This window comes from Anopheles coluzzii, chromosome 3 (assembly GCF_943734685.1).
Source record: "Anopheles coluzzii chromosome 3, AcolN3, whole genome shotgun sequence".
In the NCBI taxonomy this organism is placed as follows: domain Eukaryota; kingdom Metazoa; phylum Arthropoda; class Insecta; order Diptera; family Culicidae; genus Anopheles; species Anopheles coluzzii.
In genome coordinates this window covers 52295947-52312315 of record NC_064671.1, presented here as the reverse complement: position 1 = coordinate 52312315, position 16369 = coordinate 52295947, and the positions used below count along the sequence as shown (strand labels likewise).

Genomic DNA, 16369 nt, shown 5'->3' with positions numbered 1-16369 from the left:
TAGAGTATGTGCTGTGCACCAAGCTGCCAGAAGAGACCCTAAAAACGTGGGAAGATCATGCCTCCACATTAGAAACGCCTGACTACAATACTTTGATCGAGTTCCTGCAACGAAAAATGAGAATACTTGAGTCAATCTCCATGAACCATCAATCGAGCAGAGAGCCTACCTACCCACAGATGAGACGAACGCCAACGCATCTTTCTTCTTGCTCGTCTGTTGCGAGTACTACGAGAAAATGCCCACACTGCCAACATGACCATCTGCTGGGAAACTGTTACAAGTTTATCCGCCTTCCGCTGTCTGAACGTATGCAGATAGTCCATACGAAGAGGGTATGTAACAATTGTTTAAAGGTAGGACATGTAGTACGTAGCTGCCCTGCGGTACATAATTGTAGACATTGTGGAGAGAGGCATCATTCTTTGTTGCATCGCGGTTCGAATAGCGCACCCGAAAGCCGAACGGAATCTAGTATGGCGATGTCAGCCTCTCCCGGTCCTCACAAAGCCATAAATGAAACTGTCGTGCACAGCCAAAATGCCGCTGGAGACATCGAGATAAATGAGCATGTTTTTCTTCTCACTGTGCGATTAGTTATTGTTGACGCATTTGGCCAGGAACATCCGGTTCGCGCTTTGCTGGATAGCGCGTCGCAGCCGAACTTAATGACCAAAAGGCTCGCATGTTTACTTCAACTACCACGAGAGAGAGCGAATGTAAAAATCAACGGTGCTGGCAGTTGTACATCTCATGCTCGAGAAGCGGTCGTAGCTGAAGTGGTGTCGAAGAAGCAACCATTTAGTTGCACAATGAAGTTTTTGTTGATGGACAAGTTAACTGCTAACCTTCCTGCTCAAGACGTATCTATCGCTGATTGGAAAATACCAGAAGGAATCGTGTTAGCAGATCCTCAATTCAATAAAGCGCAGCCAGTTGACTTGATCATAGGGGCTAAACACTATTACTCTTTGTTCCCCTCCTCTGCGCGTTTGCAGTTATCTGATCAACTTCCGTGGCTGATTGAGAGTGTATTTGGTTGGATCGTAGCCGGCTCAGCAACTGCACAATTTCCTCCTCATTCTACTGTGTCACAAGTATCTGCAGCCGTGTGCATGTTATCGCTGGAAGAAAGTATGGAGCGGTTTTGGAAGATCGAATCGCTGCAAAATAAAGATGGATACTCTCCCGAAGAAAAGAGGTGTGAAGAGCTGTACCAGAAGACGACGGAGAGAAATGAAGAAGGTCGATATATCGTACACATGCCACGTCATCCTGACTTTGGACTGAGGCTTGGCGAATCTAAGTCAGGAGCACAGCGCAGATTTCACCTTCTGGAGAAAAGGTTTGAACGCGATTCAAAAGTGAAGGAGGAGTATCACGCGTTCATGAGAGAGTATCTGGATCTTGGGCACATGACTGCAGTACGTAAAGGAACGCCGGAACCTACAGAATGTTATTATTTGCCACACCACCCTGTATTTAAAGAAACAAGTACCACGACCAAAATACGGGTAGTATTTGATGGCTCGGCGAAAACCACAAGTGGCTTCTCTCTTAATGAATCGCTTTGCGTTGGCCCAGTGGTGCAAGATGATTTGCTGGATCAATTGTTGCGTTTTCGCACATACCGTGTTGCATTAGTTGGAGACATTGCCAAGATGTATAGGCAAGTGTTACTGCACCCTGATGATCGGGCTCTTGTACGCATTTTGTATAGATTCTCACCACAACACCCTTTGCAAGAATATGAGCTGAATACCGTAACGTATGGACTGGCTCCTTCTTCGTTTCTTGCGACACGAACGTTAGTGCAATTGGCAGAGGATGAAGGTGCTGGCTACGCTCTTGCTGGATCCGCGCTGAAGAAGAATTTTTATGTCGACGATTTTATCGGTGGAGCGCAATCCATCGAAGCTGCCATCCAGTTGCGGAAAGAGTTGAGCGTTCTACTGAGCAAAGGAGGTTTCGAGCTGCGAAAATGGACGTCCAATCGTCTAGAGGTGCTTGAGGGTTTGGATGATTCGCAGATCGGTACAAAATCATCGTTGTGTTTCGCTACCCATGAAACGGTGAAAACCCTTGGCATCAGCTGGCAGCCTCAAGAAGATGTGTTGCAATTTGATTGCATGATACAGCCAGACAGTGCAGTCGCAACAAAACGGTCAGTACTTTCCACTATAGCTAAAATGTATGACCCTTTAGGAATGATGGCTCCAATAATCATTCGCGCCAAAATCATCATGCAGGAGATGTGGGTGTCTTCGTGCGATTGGGACGATCCTTTGCCTGATTGTATTGTTGCTAAATGGAAGCAGTTTCAACGCGAGGTATCTTCTTTGACCAATTGTAGCATGGATCGCTATGTGTTGCTTCCTAATGTAACCAAAATGGAACTGCACACGTTTGCTGATGCGTCCATCGCTGCGTACGGAGCATGTACTTATGTGCGGTCGGAGGAAGCTGGTGTTGTTCGTGTTGTGCTACTGGCATCGAAGAGCAAAGTAGCGCCACTGAAGCGGTTATCCATCGCTCGACTTGAGCTGTGTGCCTGCGTCCTTGCTGCGCACTTACATAACCGCATTAAGCGTGCTATCGACATGAGGATAGATGGATCGTGGTTTTGGACCGATTCGTCAATTTGTCTAAATTGGTTAAAGATGCCGCCGAATACATGGAAGACATTTGTTGCCAATAGAGTTTCCGAGATACAGCATTTTACCGCCGGATGCAAATGGAAACACGTTGCTGGAATTGAGAACCCAGCTGATTTAGTATCTCGTGGTATGTCAGTTGCTGATTTTAACGAGAGTCGATCGTGGAAACATGGGCCTTCGTGGCTCGCGCTCTCAGAGAAGTTTTGGCCCGTATCCGATCCTTCTGAAGGAGATGATGAAGAGAGAGCGCTGAAGGTGTTGCAGACATCGATTCATACGGCGCCGAGTTACAATTGGTTTTTCCTGCGTTGGTCATCGTATACTCGCCTTGTAAATGTTGTTGCATATTGTTTACGATTTGCCACGTACCTTCGGCAACTTGTTCAGCAAAAAAGGAGCAACAATTCTGCGGATATTTCGACGAATGAAGTGAATGAGGATGCAATCTCTGCAGAAGTGCTCACCGTTCAAGAGCGAGTAGAAGCCGTCAACGTTTTAGTCCGTCTTGCGCAGCGTGAAGTATTCGCCGAAGAATTACGGGATCTAAAAGAACGAAAGCAAGTGAGAAAGCGTTCGGTTTTAAATCGACTTACCCCGTTCCTTGACGAAAAGGAAATCATCCGAGTAGGCGGTAGGCTAAACTTTGCGCAACTGCCCTTCCAAACCAAGCATCCTGCGGTTCTCCCAAAACATCACCCGTTGGCTCGTTTGATTGCTGAACATGAGCATCGTGTATTGCTGCATGGTGGAGGTCGTGTATTACTTTCACACATCCGTGAGGAGTTTTGGCCGATGAATGGACGAATGCTTGTCAAAAGCGTTGTCAGAAGCTGTTATCGATGCAATCGTTACCAACCTGCACTTGTGGAGCAGCAAACTGGTCAGCTGCCATCCGGAAGAGTGCAGCCGAGTCGACCATTTGCAGTTACTGGGGTTGATTATGCTGGACCGTTCTACTTGAAACCAGTACATCGTCGTGCCGCATCGTTGAAGGTGTACCTGTGCGTGTTTGTCTGCTTTGCTACAAAGGCAGTCCATTTGGAACTTGTTGGTGATTTATCCACGCAAGGGTTTTTAGCTGCCCTAAGAAGATTCTGTGCAAGGAGAGGCTTACCAGAGCATTTGCACTCAGACAACGGGAAGAACTTTGAAGGAGCTAGGAACGAATTGAAGGAGTTATTCGAGCGGCTGTCCAATGAGGCCGAGATGGGCGCCATCGCAAAATCATGTGCTGAGCAAGGTATCCGATGGCACATGATACCACCGCGAGCACCACACTTTGGCGGTCTCTGGGAGGCTGCCGTGAAGACTGCAAAACGTCATCTGTTTCGTCACCTTGGGAGCACACGCCTTTCCTTCGAGGGCTACTATACGGTGCTGCATCAGATCGAGGCTGCCATGAATTCTCGTCCTCTATTGCCGGTATCTGATGATCCTAATGATTTAGCTGCACTAACCCCGTCTCATTTTTTAATAGGCACGTCCATGGTTGCCTTGCCAGATCCCGATTTCCAACACGTACCTATGAACACTTACGAGCACCTGCAGAAGCTTCAACTACTAGTGCAGAAGTTTTGGAAGCACTGGCAGAAGGAGTATCTCCAGGAAATGCAGAAGGTCCCGCGATCGAACGCACGAGCTGATGACATCCAGCCTGGAAGGATGGTGATTGTGGTCGACGAGCTACTCCCTACCACACGTTGGCCGTTAGCGCGTATAACTGATACTCACCCCGGACTGGACGGACTTGTACGAGTTGTAACGTTGCGTACCGCCAAGGGAACGATTAAGCGTCCGATTACAAAAATTTGCGTTTTACCAACTAGTAATCACACAGTTTAGAGAACGTTTAGCGGAGAGCACATGTTTATTAGCAGCGGAGCCGCCTTGACAGGTGAAAGTTTGTTATTGTTTTGCTGTTGATGTCCCATCAAGGCGGGGAGTATGTTTACGTTTCATGTTTTTAAATGCCCATAGTTCCGAGTGAAATATTTCAATTGCGTTATTTGCATATGCGTTTCACCGATAAACGAAACGATTGACAGGTGCTGTTTTTGTGTGTATTGGTAGGGAATTAGATCGCGGGAATAAGCTGCCATAATGATATTCGTTCTTGTAACCGACCACGAAGGAGAAACGGCTCTCGACAGCGCGCGTTAAATAAAGTATGTAAAATTGTGAAAGCGTGTTCTGGTTTTCTTAAAAATATAACACAACGTAGGGATTTGCGCGATCACTCTGTTAGCGATGCATACATTTTCCTGTTTAAATCCTGTTAAGGCCGGGCTACATTGATCGTACTCGCAAGCGTAATTTTGATTTTCACTAGCGCATCTGGCGGCGGCTGGTGGAAGCATTTTGCCAAACAATTTGGAGCCGCTCCAGAAAATACGTTAATTTTCCATTTTTTTTACTTAAATCGGAGGAGAAAAGTTTTGTAAAACGTAGATACATATGTCTTGCACGCATTGCATCCATTTTTGCAATGGAAAACGATGGAAAAACTACTTAATTTTGAGATCCGGCAGGTCCATTCCCTCGATGACCAAAAAAAGCTTCCACCAGCCGCCGCCAGATGCGTTAGTGAAAATCAAAATTACGCTTGCGAGTACGATCAATGTAGCCCGGCCTTTAAGTTGGCAATATTCCAACTGGATTCTGGTTCAACTGATCTAAATGGGAATTCATGTGATGCGTGTTGCCTATGCATAGGCGTTGTTAATTCATTGCCTAACTTGGGGGTGTGTTCTGCCTATCTCAAAATCCAACATTCTGCCACCTTAAAATTGAACAATTTTAATAATCTCTACTTGATAGGCAAAACACACAACCTAACTAGTGGCCTAGTGATGTTCATTTTTGTACTTGTGCGCAACGTTGCTACCCTAATCTTTCCATCTTTTCCCGGATGAACTTCCGTAACGCGTGCCAATGGCCATGTCGTTGGTGGCACATTGTCCTCTTTGATTAGTACTAACGTACCTGGTTCAATCACTTGTCCTTCGCTTACCCATTTCGAACGCGGCTGAAGCTGTTGAAGATATTCCTGGTGCCATCTTCTCCAAAAGTGGCGTTTTAGCTGTTGTATTAGGCGCCAGTGAGTGAGTCTGTTTTCAGGAATGATCGTCGTCTCGGCGTCTGGAACCTGCTGCAGATGTGACCCAACCAAAAAATGGCCTGGGGTAAGGGCTGTTGCGTCTGATGGGTCCTCCGTCATTGAGGTGAGAGGACGGGAATTCAGGCAACATTCGATCTCAGCCAATAGCGTTGTCATATCTTCAAAAGATAGAGTGGTGTTTCCCAGGACTCGAACCAAGTGGTGCTTCATTGAGCGCACAGCAGCCTCCCGTCGTCCCGAGTTTTGACGTCTGACGTCTAACTGCTCGGTCGCTTATCGCTGTGCTCCGCGTTTTTCCAAAAATATTTAAGTGTATTTTCTAACGTACCCAGTTAATACTCGTTCAACTGACTACCAAACTGCTTCCTGTTACTGTTGCGCGTTAGTGTGTTATTTCATTGACCCACGACTGTGTATTAACGTTTTTAATCCGGGTTAACGGTGGTGTGATCAAAACCGCACATAATTTCGCGATGGCGGCTATCTGTTTCGCGTGTGCTGTGTCACTGGATGCTGCCGACTGTATCGTCGGCTGTGCGTACTGTGAGGCTACTTTTCACCGCGGTTGTTGCAGGCTGCCTTCCGAGCTGATTGATGCGGTCCTGACTCACATCGATCTGCACTGGAGCTGCACTGGGTGCACCAATATCCTGAAAAATCCGCGCTGCCGATCAGTCAAAGAGATCGGGGCTCAGGTCGGTTTTCAAGCTGCTCTCACCTCAACTGTTGCGGCTGTGGGGAAGCTTATTGAACCGATTATCGCCGAGGTGCGCAGTGGATTTACTCTACTGCAAAATGCACCCATACCTCAGCTTTGCAATACCGATCCTCGGCCCGTTGCGGGTAGAAAGCGGCGGCGTATCATCGAGGATTCTATGTCCCCTGATGTCAACAAAAACGTAAACATTCGTCAAAATAACATGTTTGCAGCGTCATCGCCAAGCGCGTACACTAACACTACAGTCGGCATCCCACCCTCGTCTACGCTACCGGAAGAACTCATGGGAACCGATTCGCTATCGTCACCGCTTCGAGCAGCATTTCCCCAGCCGGCCACAGACAGAATATGGATCCGACTATCTCGCTTGTCCACTGCCGTCACCGTGGAGCAAGTGGTCGCTTCTGTGAAACGCCGTTTAGCCACCGATGACGTCCTAGCATACTGCTTGCTGAGGAAGGGAGTCAGTGTTGACAGCGTAAACTGGCTTTCTTTCAAAGTGAGAGTACCGGCCGCCCTTCGTGACGCAGCACTCGCCCCATCGTCCTGGCCTGTCGGTATTGGTGTACGTGAATTTGTACAATCCCGTCAACGAGAGCATGGACACTCATCGTCACCAATCACCATCAAACACCGTTCTCTCACACGCACACCTGTTGTCATCGATCGCCGATCGATGCCTCGCACACCAACATCCACTGTCTATCACGCACCCGCACACGCATCAACTTCACAGGCTCAAACACTAACATCACCACAATTGGGAGAACACACGCTGAACGACACTACTCATGGTCCTAATTCAACACTCATTGACGGCCCGCTTTTAATTCGCCGCACTTCCAACACCAACTTACAACAGACCACACTTGACCGTTTCTTTCACGAATAGACGAACCTCTGTTAAGTCTGCACAAACACCTACCTGTTATGTTCCTGCTGCTAATGCGCTTCGCACTGCCCGTTCCACTGCCTCTGTTTACTATCAAAACGTGCGGGGACTGCGCACGAAGGTCGATGAGTTTCGCCTGTCGGTGTTGGAATCCAATTTCGATGTAATAGTGCTTACGGAAACCTGGCTCGATCCTAGTCTACCTTCGGCTTTGCTGTTTGACGATAGCTTCCGAGTCTACCGATGCGATCGTAGTGTTGACAACAGTACATGTTCCCGCGGTGGTGGTGTGTTGATTGCGTGCTCTCAGTCTCTGACGTCACGGGAGCACACAACGGTGCATCCATCGCTTGAGCTAGTGTGCGTTATAATACAACTAGGCAATTCCCGACTATTCATCATTGCTGCATACCTCCCGCCTAGACTTGCCGCAAATGCTGCCACGCTCCGTGAAATCGAAAATTGCATTCGCTCATTATGCTCAACTATGCATCCCGGAGACGGTTTACTCCTGTTAGGAGACTTCAACCAACCTCTCGTCTCCTGGTCAGCCGCTCAGCATGATCCGGATTTGCCATTTCTGCATTATGAGCCACGTACGCGATCGGCTCTCTCCGCTCTGTTTATGGACGAGATGCATCATAGCGGACTCTTCCAGATCAATGGTCATCTTAACACCAGCGGACGCGTCTTAGACCTGGTGTTTGCAAATAATGCTGTTGCTTCTGTTTGCCTTCCGCTTGAACTTTGCCTCACCCCGCTGTTAGCAATTGACACCTATCACCCGGCGCTTGAGTTGGCCATCCCGCTACCACGAGAGGAATCAGCCGTTCCTGCGCTAACATCACGCCTTGACTACGCGCGGACGGACTTTAACAGGCTCCTGCCGATGATCGCCTCGTTCGCGAATGTCTTCGATTGTTCCCATTACGCCACTCTTGACCTCGCTGTGAAAGATTTTGAGCGGTTCATGTTGCAAGCCCTGAATGAATGCACGCCGGTGAAACGACCTAAACGAGGCCCCCCTTGGGGTGACAGAACGCTGCGCAGGCTCAAAACGGCTAAAGCTGCCGCGTATCGCGATTATTTGTTGCGTAGGTGTCCCGCTGCATTGCGCAACTATAACACTGCGCACTCTCTCTATCGGCGCTATAACAGGTTCCGCTACCTGGGGCACGTACGGCGTACGGTTTTGCGCTGCCGCGGCAATTCACGTGTACTGTGGAACTTCGCAAACAATCGTCGGAAATCCTCTGGTTTTCCTAGCTCCGTCAGTTACAACGGGCGCAACGGCAACAATCCGTCTGCTGTATGTGATATTTTTGCCTCGCGCTTTGCCGCCACCTTCCTTCCAGCTGTAACTGATGAGAGGCAGATAGCCGACGCATTATCAAACGTACCGGTGGATGCTATGGCCCCAAACTTGCCGATCATCGATGAGTATTCAGTCTCGAAAGCGATTGACAGGCTGAAATCTTCGTTTGCTCCAGGGCCTGACGGGATCCCGGCTTCCACGCTTAAGCGTTGTGGCACCACCATCGCGCCTATCCTGGCCTCGATTTTTCGCGACTCGCTGCGTTCGGGCATCTATCCTGCCTGCTGGAAAACTTCGTGGCTTGTTCCAGTGCACAAAAAGGGGGACAAATCAAATGCATGTAATTACCGTGGCATTACATCGCTTTGTGCCTGCGCTAAGGTCTTCGAGCTCCTGGTGTACGAACCTCTCCTCGCAGCTGCCTCGAACTACATTAGCACAGCTCAACATGGATTTGTCCCTCAGCGTTCAACCACCACCAACCTGGTTGAGTTCGTTAGCCTCTGCCACAGGACCATCGATGCCGGCTCGCAGATCGACGCAGTCTACACGGACATCAAGGCTGCCTTCGATAGCGTTCCGCACGCCTTGCTGCTCGCAAAGCTCGAAACGCTTGGTCTGCCTGTGCAGCTGCTGGCCTGGATGCGCTCCTATCTTACTGGTCGCACATACTGCGTGAAGATGGGACCCCATACGTCGCGCCGTATCGATGCTTCTTCTGGGGTGCCGCAGGGGAGTAATCTTGGACCGCTGCTGTTTGTCATTTTCCTGAATGACGTAACACGGTTGCTCCCTCCTGACGGCCACCTACTGTATGCAGACGACGCGAAGCTGTTCCTGCCTATCCGCGACCGGTCAGACCAACTCCGCCTTCAAGCCACTCTAAGTGCCTTCCAGTCATGGTGCTCTTTGAATGGTCTTGAATTGTGCGTCGAGAAGTGTGTTGTCGTTACGTTTGCGAGAAAGCGGTGCCCCTTAGTGTATGACTATGCGTTAAATGGATCTACCATTGGTCGCAAAAGCTGTGTCACGGATCTAGGAGTGCTCCTTGACGAAAAGTTGAGCTTCCACGACCAGCTAGAGCACGTTGTCACTAAGGGTAACCAATTGATCGGCTTACTAAAACAAATAGCACGAGACATCACTGACCCGATTTGCATCAAGACGCTATACTGTGCTTTGGTGCGACCAGTGTTAGAATACGCTTCTGTAGTATGGTGGCCTACAGCTGCTCGTCCCCTAGCTCGTTTAGAGTCGATCCAGCGCAAATTCACGCGGTTCGCTTTGCGCTCCTGGAGTGTCCAACTTGACTATGAGGGACGCTGTGCGTTGCTTGGCATCGAGACGCTGAAGCAGCGGAACTGCAACGCTCAGAGGCTGTTTGTCGCGGGACTTCTTGACAATCGGATCGACTCGCCCGCGCTTCTTTCGAGGCTCAACATGTATGTCCCGCCGAGATCGCTCCGAGCTAGATCGCTACTTGACGTGGAGGAACGCCGCACTCGCTTTGGCTCCTCTGATCCGTTTATTCGTATGTGCCGTGAGTTTAATGTCATTTGTGATCGTCATCAACCTGACATGTCGCGCACCGCATTGTTGAATAGTATTCGTGTCGTGCGACCTTTTACATGTTAATTATGATACTTAAGACTAAGCGTGACAAATGAATGACCGTAATGTGACTATGTTATAATGAATTAATGTAAATGAATTCGCTTCAAGTGGGCCACTTGCGGTCCGTTGAATTTTAATAAATAAATAACAAATAACAAATAACAAATCCCACCAAAATGAGGCGTGCGTGGTGGGATGAATTTCCAGTTGATCTGCCTTTCCAATGTCCAACTCTGCATGCCTTGTTGGTGTTCAGGTGTTCGCAGCAGTCTATACAGCTCATTTAGCTGATTGTTGGCTCCTTTGAAGTTCGTTGCATTGTCGGAATGCAACTCCTCGGGCAGTCCGCGACGAGCGACGAAGCGGCGTAATGCTGATAAAAACGCCTCCGTGGTGAGATCGGACACGAGCTCGATATGAATAGCTCGTGTTGTGAAGCAAACGAATATTGCTACATAAGCCTTTGTAGCAACGGCTCTTCGATGTGGTCCCTTGATGAATACTGGACCACAATAATCAATCCCAGTGATTGAAAAGGGTCGGCCAGGTGTCACTCTGCTGGATGGTAGATCTGCCATTAGCGTCTCTGAAGCTGTAGGTTTCGCTCGGAAACAGGTGATGCAGTGATGATACACACGTCGGGCTATGTTCCTGCCACCTACGATCCAGTATCGTTGGCGACTGTTGCTCAGCATCAGTTGTGGCCCCGCATGGAGTCGAGTTTTATGAAAGTGGTCCATTAGTAACTCAGCCAATGGATGGTTGTTGGGAACCAAGATTGGATGCTTGATGTCTTCTAGTAGAGGTGCATTGGACAGACGTCCTCCAACGCGAATGATGCCGTTTGCTCCTAGCTGCGGATGCAGCCATTTCAGCTTCGATGATGAAGGTATCGGCTTGTTATGTTGAAGAGCCTTTATTTCTTGCTCAAATTGGTCCTGTTGTGCCAGCCGACACAATACTTCCTCAGCCTCCCGTAGATCTTGGGTTGTAAGTCCAATACCCGCGTACTGTCGACGCTTGAAGCGCCTGTTGAAGTATTGCACCCAATATGCCACAATCCTTCGAAGCTTGGAGAATGACGAGTATAGCGTAAAGATGCGATGTGGTGGTTTTTCTGTAGCTGGACAAGCTACTATGGTGACTCGCTGCTCTGCTACTGCTGCTTCACATGATGATGATACTGGTGATTCAGGCCACTGGTCCTCGGGTAGATGAATCCAGGAAGGACCCTGCCACCATAGCGGGTTGTTGAGAAGGTCCTTACTCAAGCAACCACGCGATGCTAAGTCCGCTGGATTGTCGACTCCGGGGATGTGCCGCCAAACACTTCCTTGGGTCAAGTGTTGCACTTGGGAGACACGATTGGCGACGAATGGTTTCCAGCAATTTGGCGATGCTCGTAACCAATGAACTACGGTCATGGAATCCGTCCAGAAAGTTGCAGGAGACGAGAGCTTGACCGCTAATCTGACCCGATCATATAGCAAGCTGGCCAATTGTGCAGCGCACAATTCTAGTCGAGCAATGGAGTGTTTGCTATTTATCGGTGTCACCTTAGTTTTCGACGCGTACAGTTGCATCGTGATGTTTCCGTTGTCATCTCGGCTTCTGATGTAGCAGCATGCGCCATATCCCTTTTCCGATGCATCGCAGAAAAAATGGAACTGGCTTGATGTCGAATCTGGCCTGATGGCTACACGAGGAATGTGTAGATTTTGTAAATGTATCAACTGGTTGTGGAAGTTGATCCATTCTCCTTGTAGATGATGTGGCAACTCGTCATCCCATCCCCAGGGCTGTTGCTGTTCCGTTTGCAGGGTCCAGATGCGTTGGAGGAACTGCTTGGCCATGGCTTTTACGGGATCGACGATGCCCAAAGGATCATAGATCCTAGCGATGCACGATAGCACCTTTCTTTTGGTGATTGCCCCAATCACGTATGGGGTGTTGATTTTGAACTGCAACGTGTCAGATGTTGGGTCCCAAATCAACCCGAGGGTGGCGAGAAGTCCCTTCGATCCACTGGTAGCATAAGGGCTGGATGCTAACTTCTCCTGGTTCACGTTCTGGAGTACTGATGGGTCGCTGGACGCCCACTTCCGCAGCTCGAATCCTGCACTTGCGTAAAGTTGCTCAGTTTGCAGCTGCAGCATCTGCGCCGCTTCAGATGATTGCCCGCCGGAAACGAAGTCATCTACATAGAAGTCACAGGAACGTTTTGCGGCGGCTGGAAACTCTCCTCCATGGTCCGCTACGATTTGTTGCAACGAGCGGACTGCCAGGAATGGAGCGGATGCTGTCCCATATGTTACCGTGTTGAGCTCGTACTCTTGAATGGGATCGTTGGGTGAATTCCGCCAAATGATGCGTTGCAGTGACCGGTCCTTTGGATGAATCCAAACCTGCCGGTACATTTTTGTGACGTCAGCGGTAAGCGCGATTGGTTGAGTCCGGAACCGCAGTAAAATAGAAGTAGCATCTTGTTGAATGGTCGGCCCGACCATTAGTGTGTCGTTCAACGACACACCCGTTGAGGATTTACTCGATGCGTCAAACACCACTCGACACTTCGTCGTGGTGCTGTCGTTCTTGAAGACCGGATGATGTGGTAGATAAAACGATTCATCGTTCTTTGAAGAAGCTGCCACCTTGCTCATATGACCTAAGCGAAGGTACTCATCCATGAAGTCCACATAGGCACGTTGGGTGTCGGGCTCCCGTTGAAGTCGACGTTCTAGTGCTAGGAACCGTCGAAGTGCGATAGTCCTTGAATCGCCAAGCTTGCCAATCATCTCTGGCTTGCGTGGAAGCTGAACCATGTACCTGCCATCCTCTTCTCGTGTGGTGGTTGCCGTGTAATGATCCTCACAGGCTCGTTCCTCGATGCTCCAGCTCGGTGTGTTGCTCAGGTCTTCGATGGCGAAGAACTGCTTCATCAGATTGTCCAACTCGTTCGTGTGTGTTGCCACCGCACACATTACCGGTGACATGGGTTCGGTGATGGTAGCACTGCCACTGACTACCCAACCAAATTCAGTTTCCTGAAGAGTTGGCATACTGTCACCCAGGGAGAGTCGTCCGGTCCTCAGGATCTCGTAGAAGTGTGTTGCTCCCAAGATGATGTCAATGGTTCCTGGCCGATTGAAGGATGGATCAGCCAAGACGCAGGTTTCCGGTAACTTCCAGTGGCTGATGTCGATCCGTTGAGTTGGTATGTCTGCTGACAGCTTTGGTAACACAAGCAACTCCAATGACGCAGCATAGCTCGAGCATCGAGAATGGATGGTGGTTTCGATGGAATGTCGCACATTCGATCTTGTACTGCCACCAATGCCTGATAGCGGAAGATTGATCAGCTTCCGCGGCAATTCCAGGAACTGTGCCATCCTGCCAGTGATGAAGTTGGAGTTGGCTCCGCTATCCAAGAGAGCTCTTGCTGGATGGCTAACTCCGGCACGATCGGTGATGTTGAGCACTACTGTTGACAGTAGTACTGTGGATGGCACTGCTGTCGTCAATGAAGTCATCGATGCCCCGATGAATGTTGGTTGAGCTGCATCGACTGGAAGCTGATGAGATGTTACAGCGGCGTCTGGAGGCTGAAGAGATGGTGCTGCTGGAAGCTGCTCCCCATGAAGTAGATGATGATGACGTTTCTTGCAGATACGGCACGTCCATTTCTATCGGCACTGCGAAACCGGGTGTCCAGCGCTGAGGCAATTGAAACAACGTTTCAATGACTGCACTTTGTTCTTCCTCTGCACTACAGACATCGCGATGAAGGTTGGACAGTTATGAAGAGTATGATGCTGCTGGCACAGTACACATGATGGATTGGCAGCTGTGGTGGAGGTGAAGGCTTTGGTGCTTGTTGATTTCCGTGACGTCTCTGGCGTGCAGCTTTCGAGCACCTCACATTGCCGATTGATGAAGTCGAGAGTTTTGAAGAGATCCGGAAACTCTCCATGTTCCAACGAACTCTCCCATGCCTTCCTTGTGTCAGCGTCCATACATGAGCTGAGAAGATGTGTGATGATGAGGTTGCTGGTACTGTCGATAGTCTGCTTCATAAACACTAAGCCATCCACATGAATCTTGCACGTTTCCGCTAGCTTCCGCAGGTCCTTTGCAGATTCTCGGGGTGCATGCTTCAGCTGAAGCAATCCTGCGATGTGCTTGTCGACAATTAGCCGAGGATTCTCAAAACGCCTCTCCAAGACGTCCCATGCCGCCTGGAAGTTGTTGCCATTCAGAATGGACGTGTTCAGGATGCCAGCTGCTTTCCCTTGCAGCGCTTTGTTGAGATGATGAAGTTTTACTGCATCCGAGTCATTAGTCCGCTTCATGATGTCTAAGAACATGGCCTTGAACGTTGGCCAGTGTTCGTATAGACCATCAAAAGCCGGCATTGGGATTTTGAGATGATGCTGGATGGAGACCGATGATGATGCAACTTTAGGAGGTGTTGTAGCTGACGATGGCTTTTTGTCGATTACGACTAGCTTCGCTGCCTTAGAAGCATATAGTGAGTGGAATGCTTCGTCTTTTACCAAGTCTTCGTCTACGTCATCTGGCAATTCTTCGAGGATTAAATCCATGACGTTGCTCTGCACCGCTTTCAGTTCTTCCAGCATACCTCGTTGGACTTGAGATATGCTCTCGTCTTGCTGTTCGGTGTTCATGTTTGCCAGCTTGCAGTATAAGCCTTTGTGTTTGGCGCGTAGACTTTGGATATACTTTGAAGAGTTTGGCTGTGACGCTTCACGTCCTTCTTGAAGATTGGCTTGTGCCATTTCGTCGCCTTGCTGTTCTTCGATGATAAGATGATCTTCTTCTTCTACAGGAGGTGCACGTGAGATAAACATTGGGCAAGTCTAATCTCCACGTGTGCTGACGATGATCGCTGTTACTTGAAGTGGGACCAACCCGCCTGGGTGTCCGTCGAGGATGGGACCAACCCGCCCGGTTGTACGTAGAAGATGGGACCAACCCGCCTGGGTGTCCGTTGAGGATGGGACCTACCCGCCTGGTTGTCCGTCGAGGATGGGACCAACCCGCCCGGTTGTCCGTAGAAGATGGGACCAACCCGCCCGGTTGTCCGTAGAAGATGGGACCAACCCGCCCGGTTGTCCGTAGAAGATGGGACCAACCCGCCCGGTTGTCCGTAGAAGATGGGACCAACCCGCCCGGTTGTCCGTAGAAGATGGGACCAACCCGCCTGGGTGTCCGTCGAGGATGGGACCAACCCGCCCGGTTGTCCGTAGAAGATGGGACCAACCCGCCCGGTTGTCCGTAGAAGATGGGACCAACCCGTCCGGTTGTCCGCCGAAGATGGGACCAACCCGTCCGGTTGTCCGCCGAAGATGGGACCAACCCGTCCGGTTGTCCGCCGAAGATGCAATCCGTCCGATTGCCGAAGATGAGACCAACCCTGGTTGGTTTTCTCCTGGTGATGAACGCACCTGGTTGCGTTATTCGGCTCGAAGGACCAAAATGTAGGTTACTACGGCCTACTCCGTCTCGTGGACTGTATTTTTAGAAAGGGGAGCAGTACTCCCGAGCAAAAGTCTTGAAAAAGGCTGGCACCCCGATGCAAACTTCCGCCCAACAACGGATATTGCCAAAGGGGTCTTGCCACTTTTAAAGAAAATCGAATTTCTCTAGAAGAGCAATGCTCACAAAAAAACTGGAGAAAGAACTAAGTAATAACACTGGAATTCTAACTCGATTTATTGGTGATTTCTGGGGGGTTCTTATCAGGAGCCGACGTGCTCCGTTAGCGATGCATACATTTTCCTGTTTAAATCCTGTTAAGTTGGCAATATTCCAACTGGATTCTGGTTCAACTGATCTAAATGGGAATTCATGTGATGCGTGTTGCCTATGCACAGGCGTTGTTAATTCTTTGCCTAACTTGCGGGTGTGTTCTGCCTATCTCAAAATCCAACACAGTTGATAAAAAAAACGCAATACACGCCGTTGTTTTCTTCTGGGTACAACAAAACCAAAGCTTGAAGAGTCAGTGTCTTCTTGTTCCTCTAGCATGTTAGAT

General features: G+C 49.4%; 2 protein-coding genes across 2 annotated transcripts; one reads left to right on the top strand and one right to left on the bottom strand.

Annotated features, from left to right (window-relative positions):
* The first annotated feature begins 3863 nt into the window (after positions 1-3863).
* On the top strand, positions 3864-8992 carry LOC125907314 (uncharacterized). The gene is made up of 2 exons (XM_049608922.1): positions 3864-4274; positions 6162-8992. The coding sequence occupies exons 1-2, from the start codon at positions 3864-3866 to the stop codon at positions 7383-7385; spliced, it is 1635 nt and encodes a 544-aa protein (XP_049464879.1). The 3' UTR covers positions 7386-8992.
* Positions 8993-10891: 1899 nt separating this feature from the next.
* Positions 10892-13844, bottom strand: LOC125907313 (uncharacterized). The gene is made up of 2 exons (XM_049608921.1): positions 10977-13844; positions 10892-10906 (listed from the first exon to the last, which is right to left on the bottom strand). The coding sequence occupies exons 1-2, from the start codon at positions 13842-13844 to the stop codon at positions 10892-10894; spliced, it is 2883 nt and encodes a 960-aa protein (XP_049464878.1).
* Between the last annotated feature and the right edge of the window lie 2525 nt (positions 13845-16369).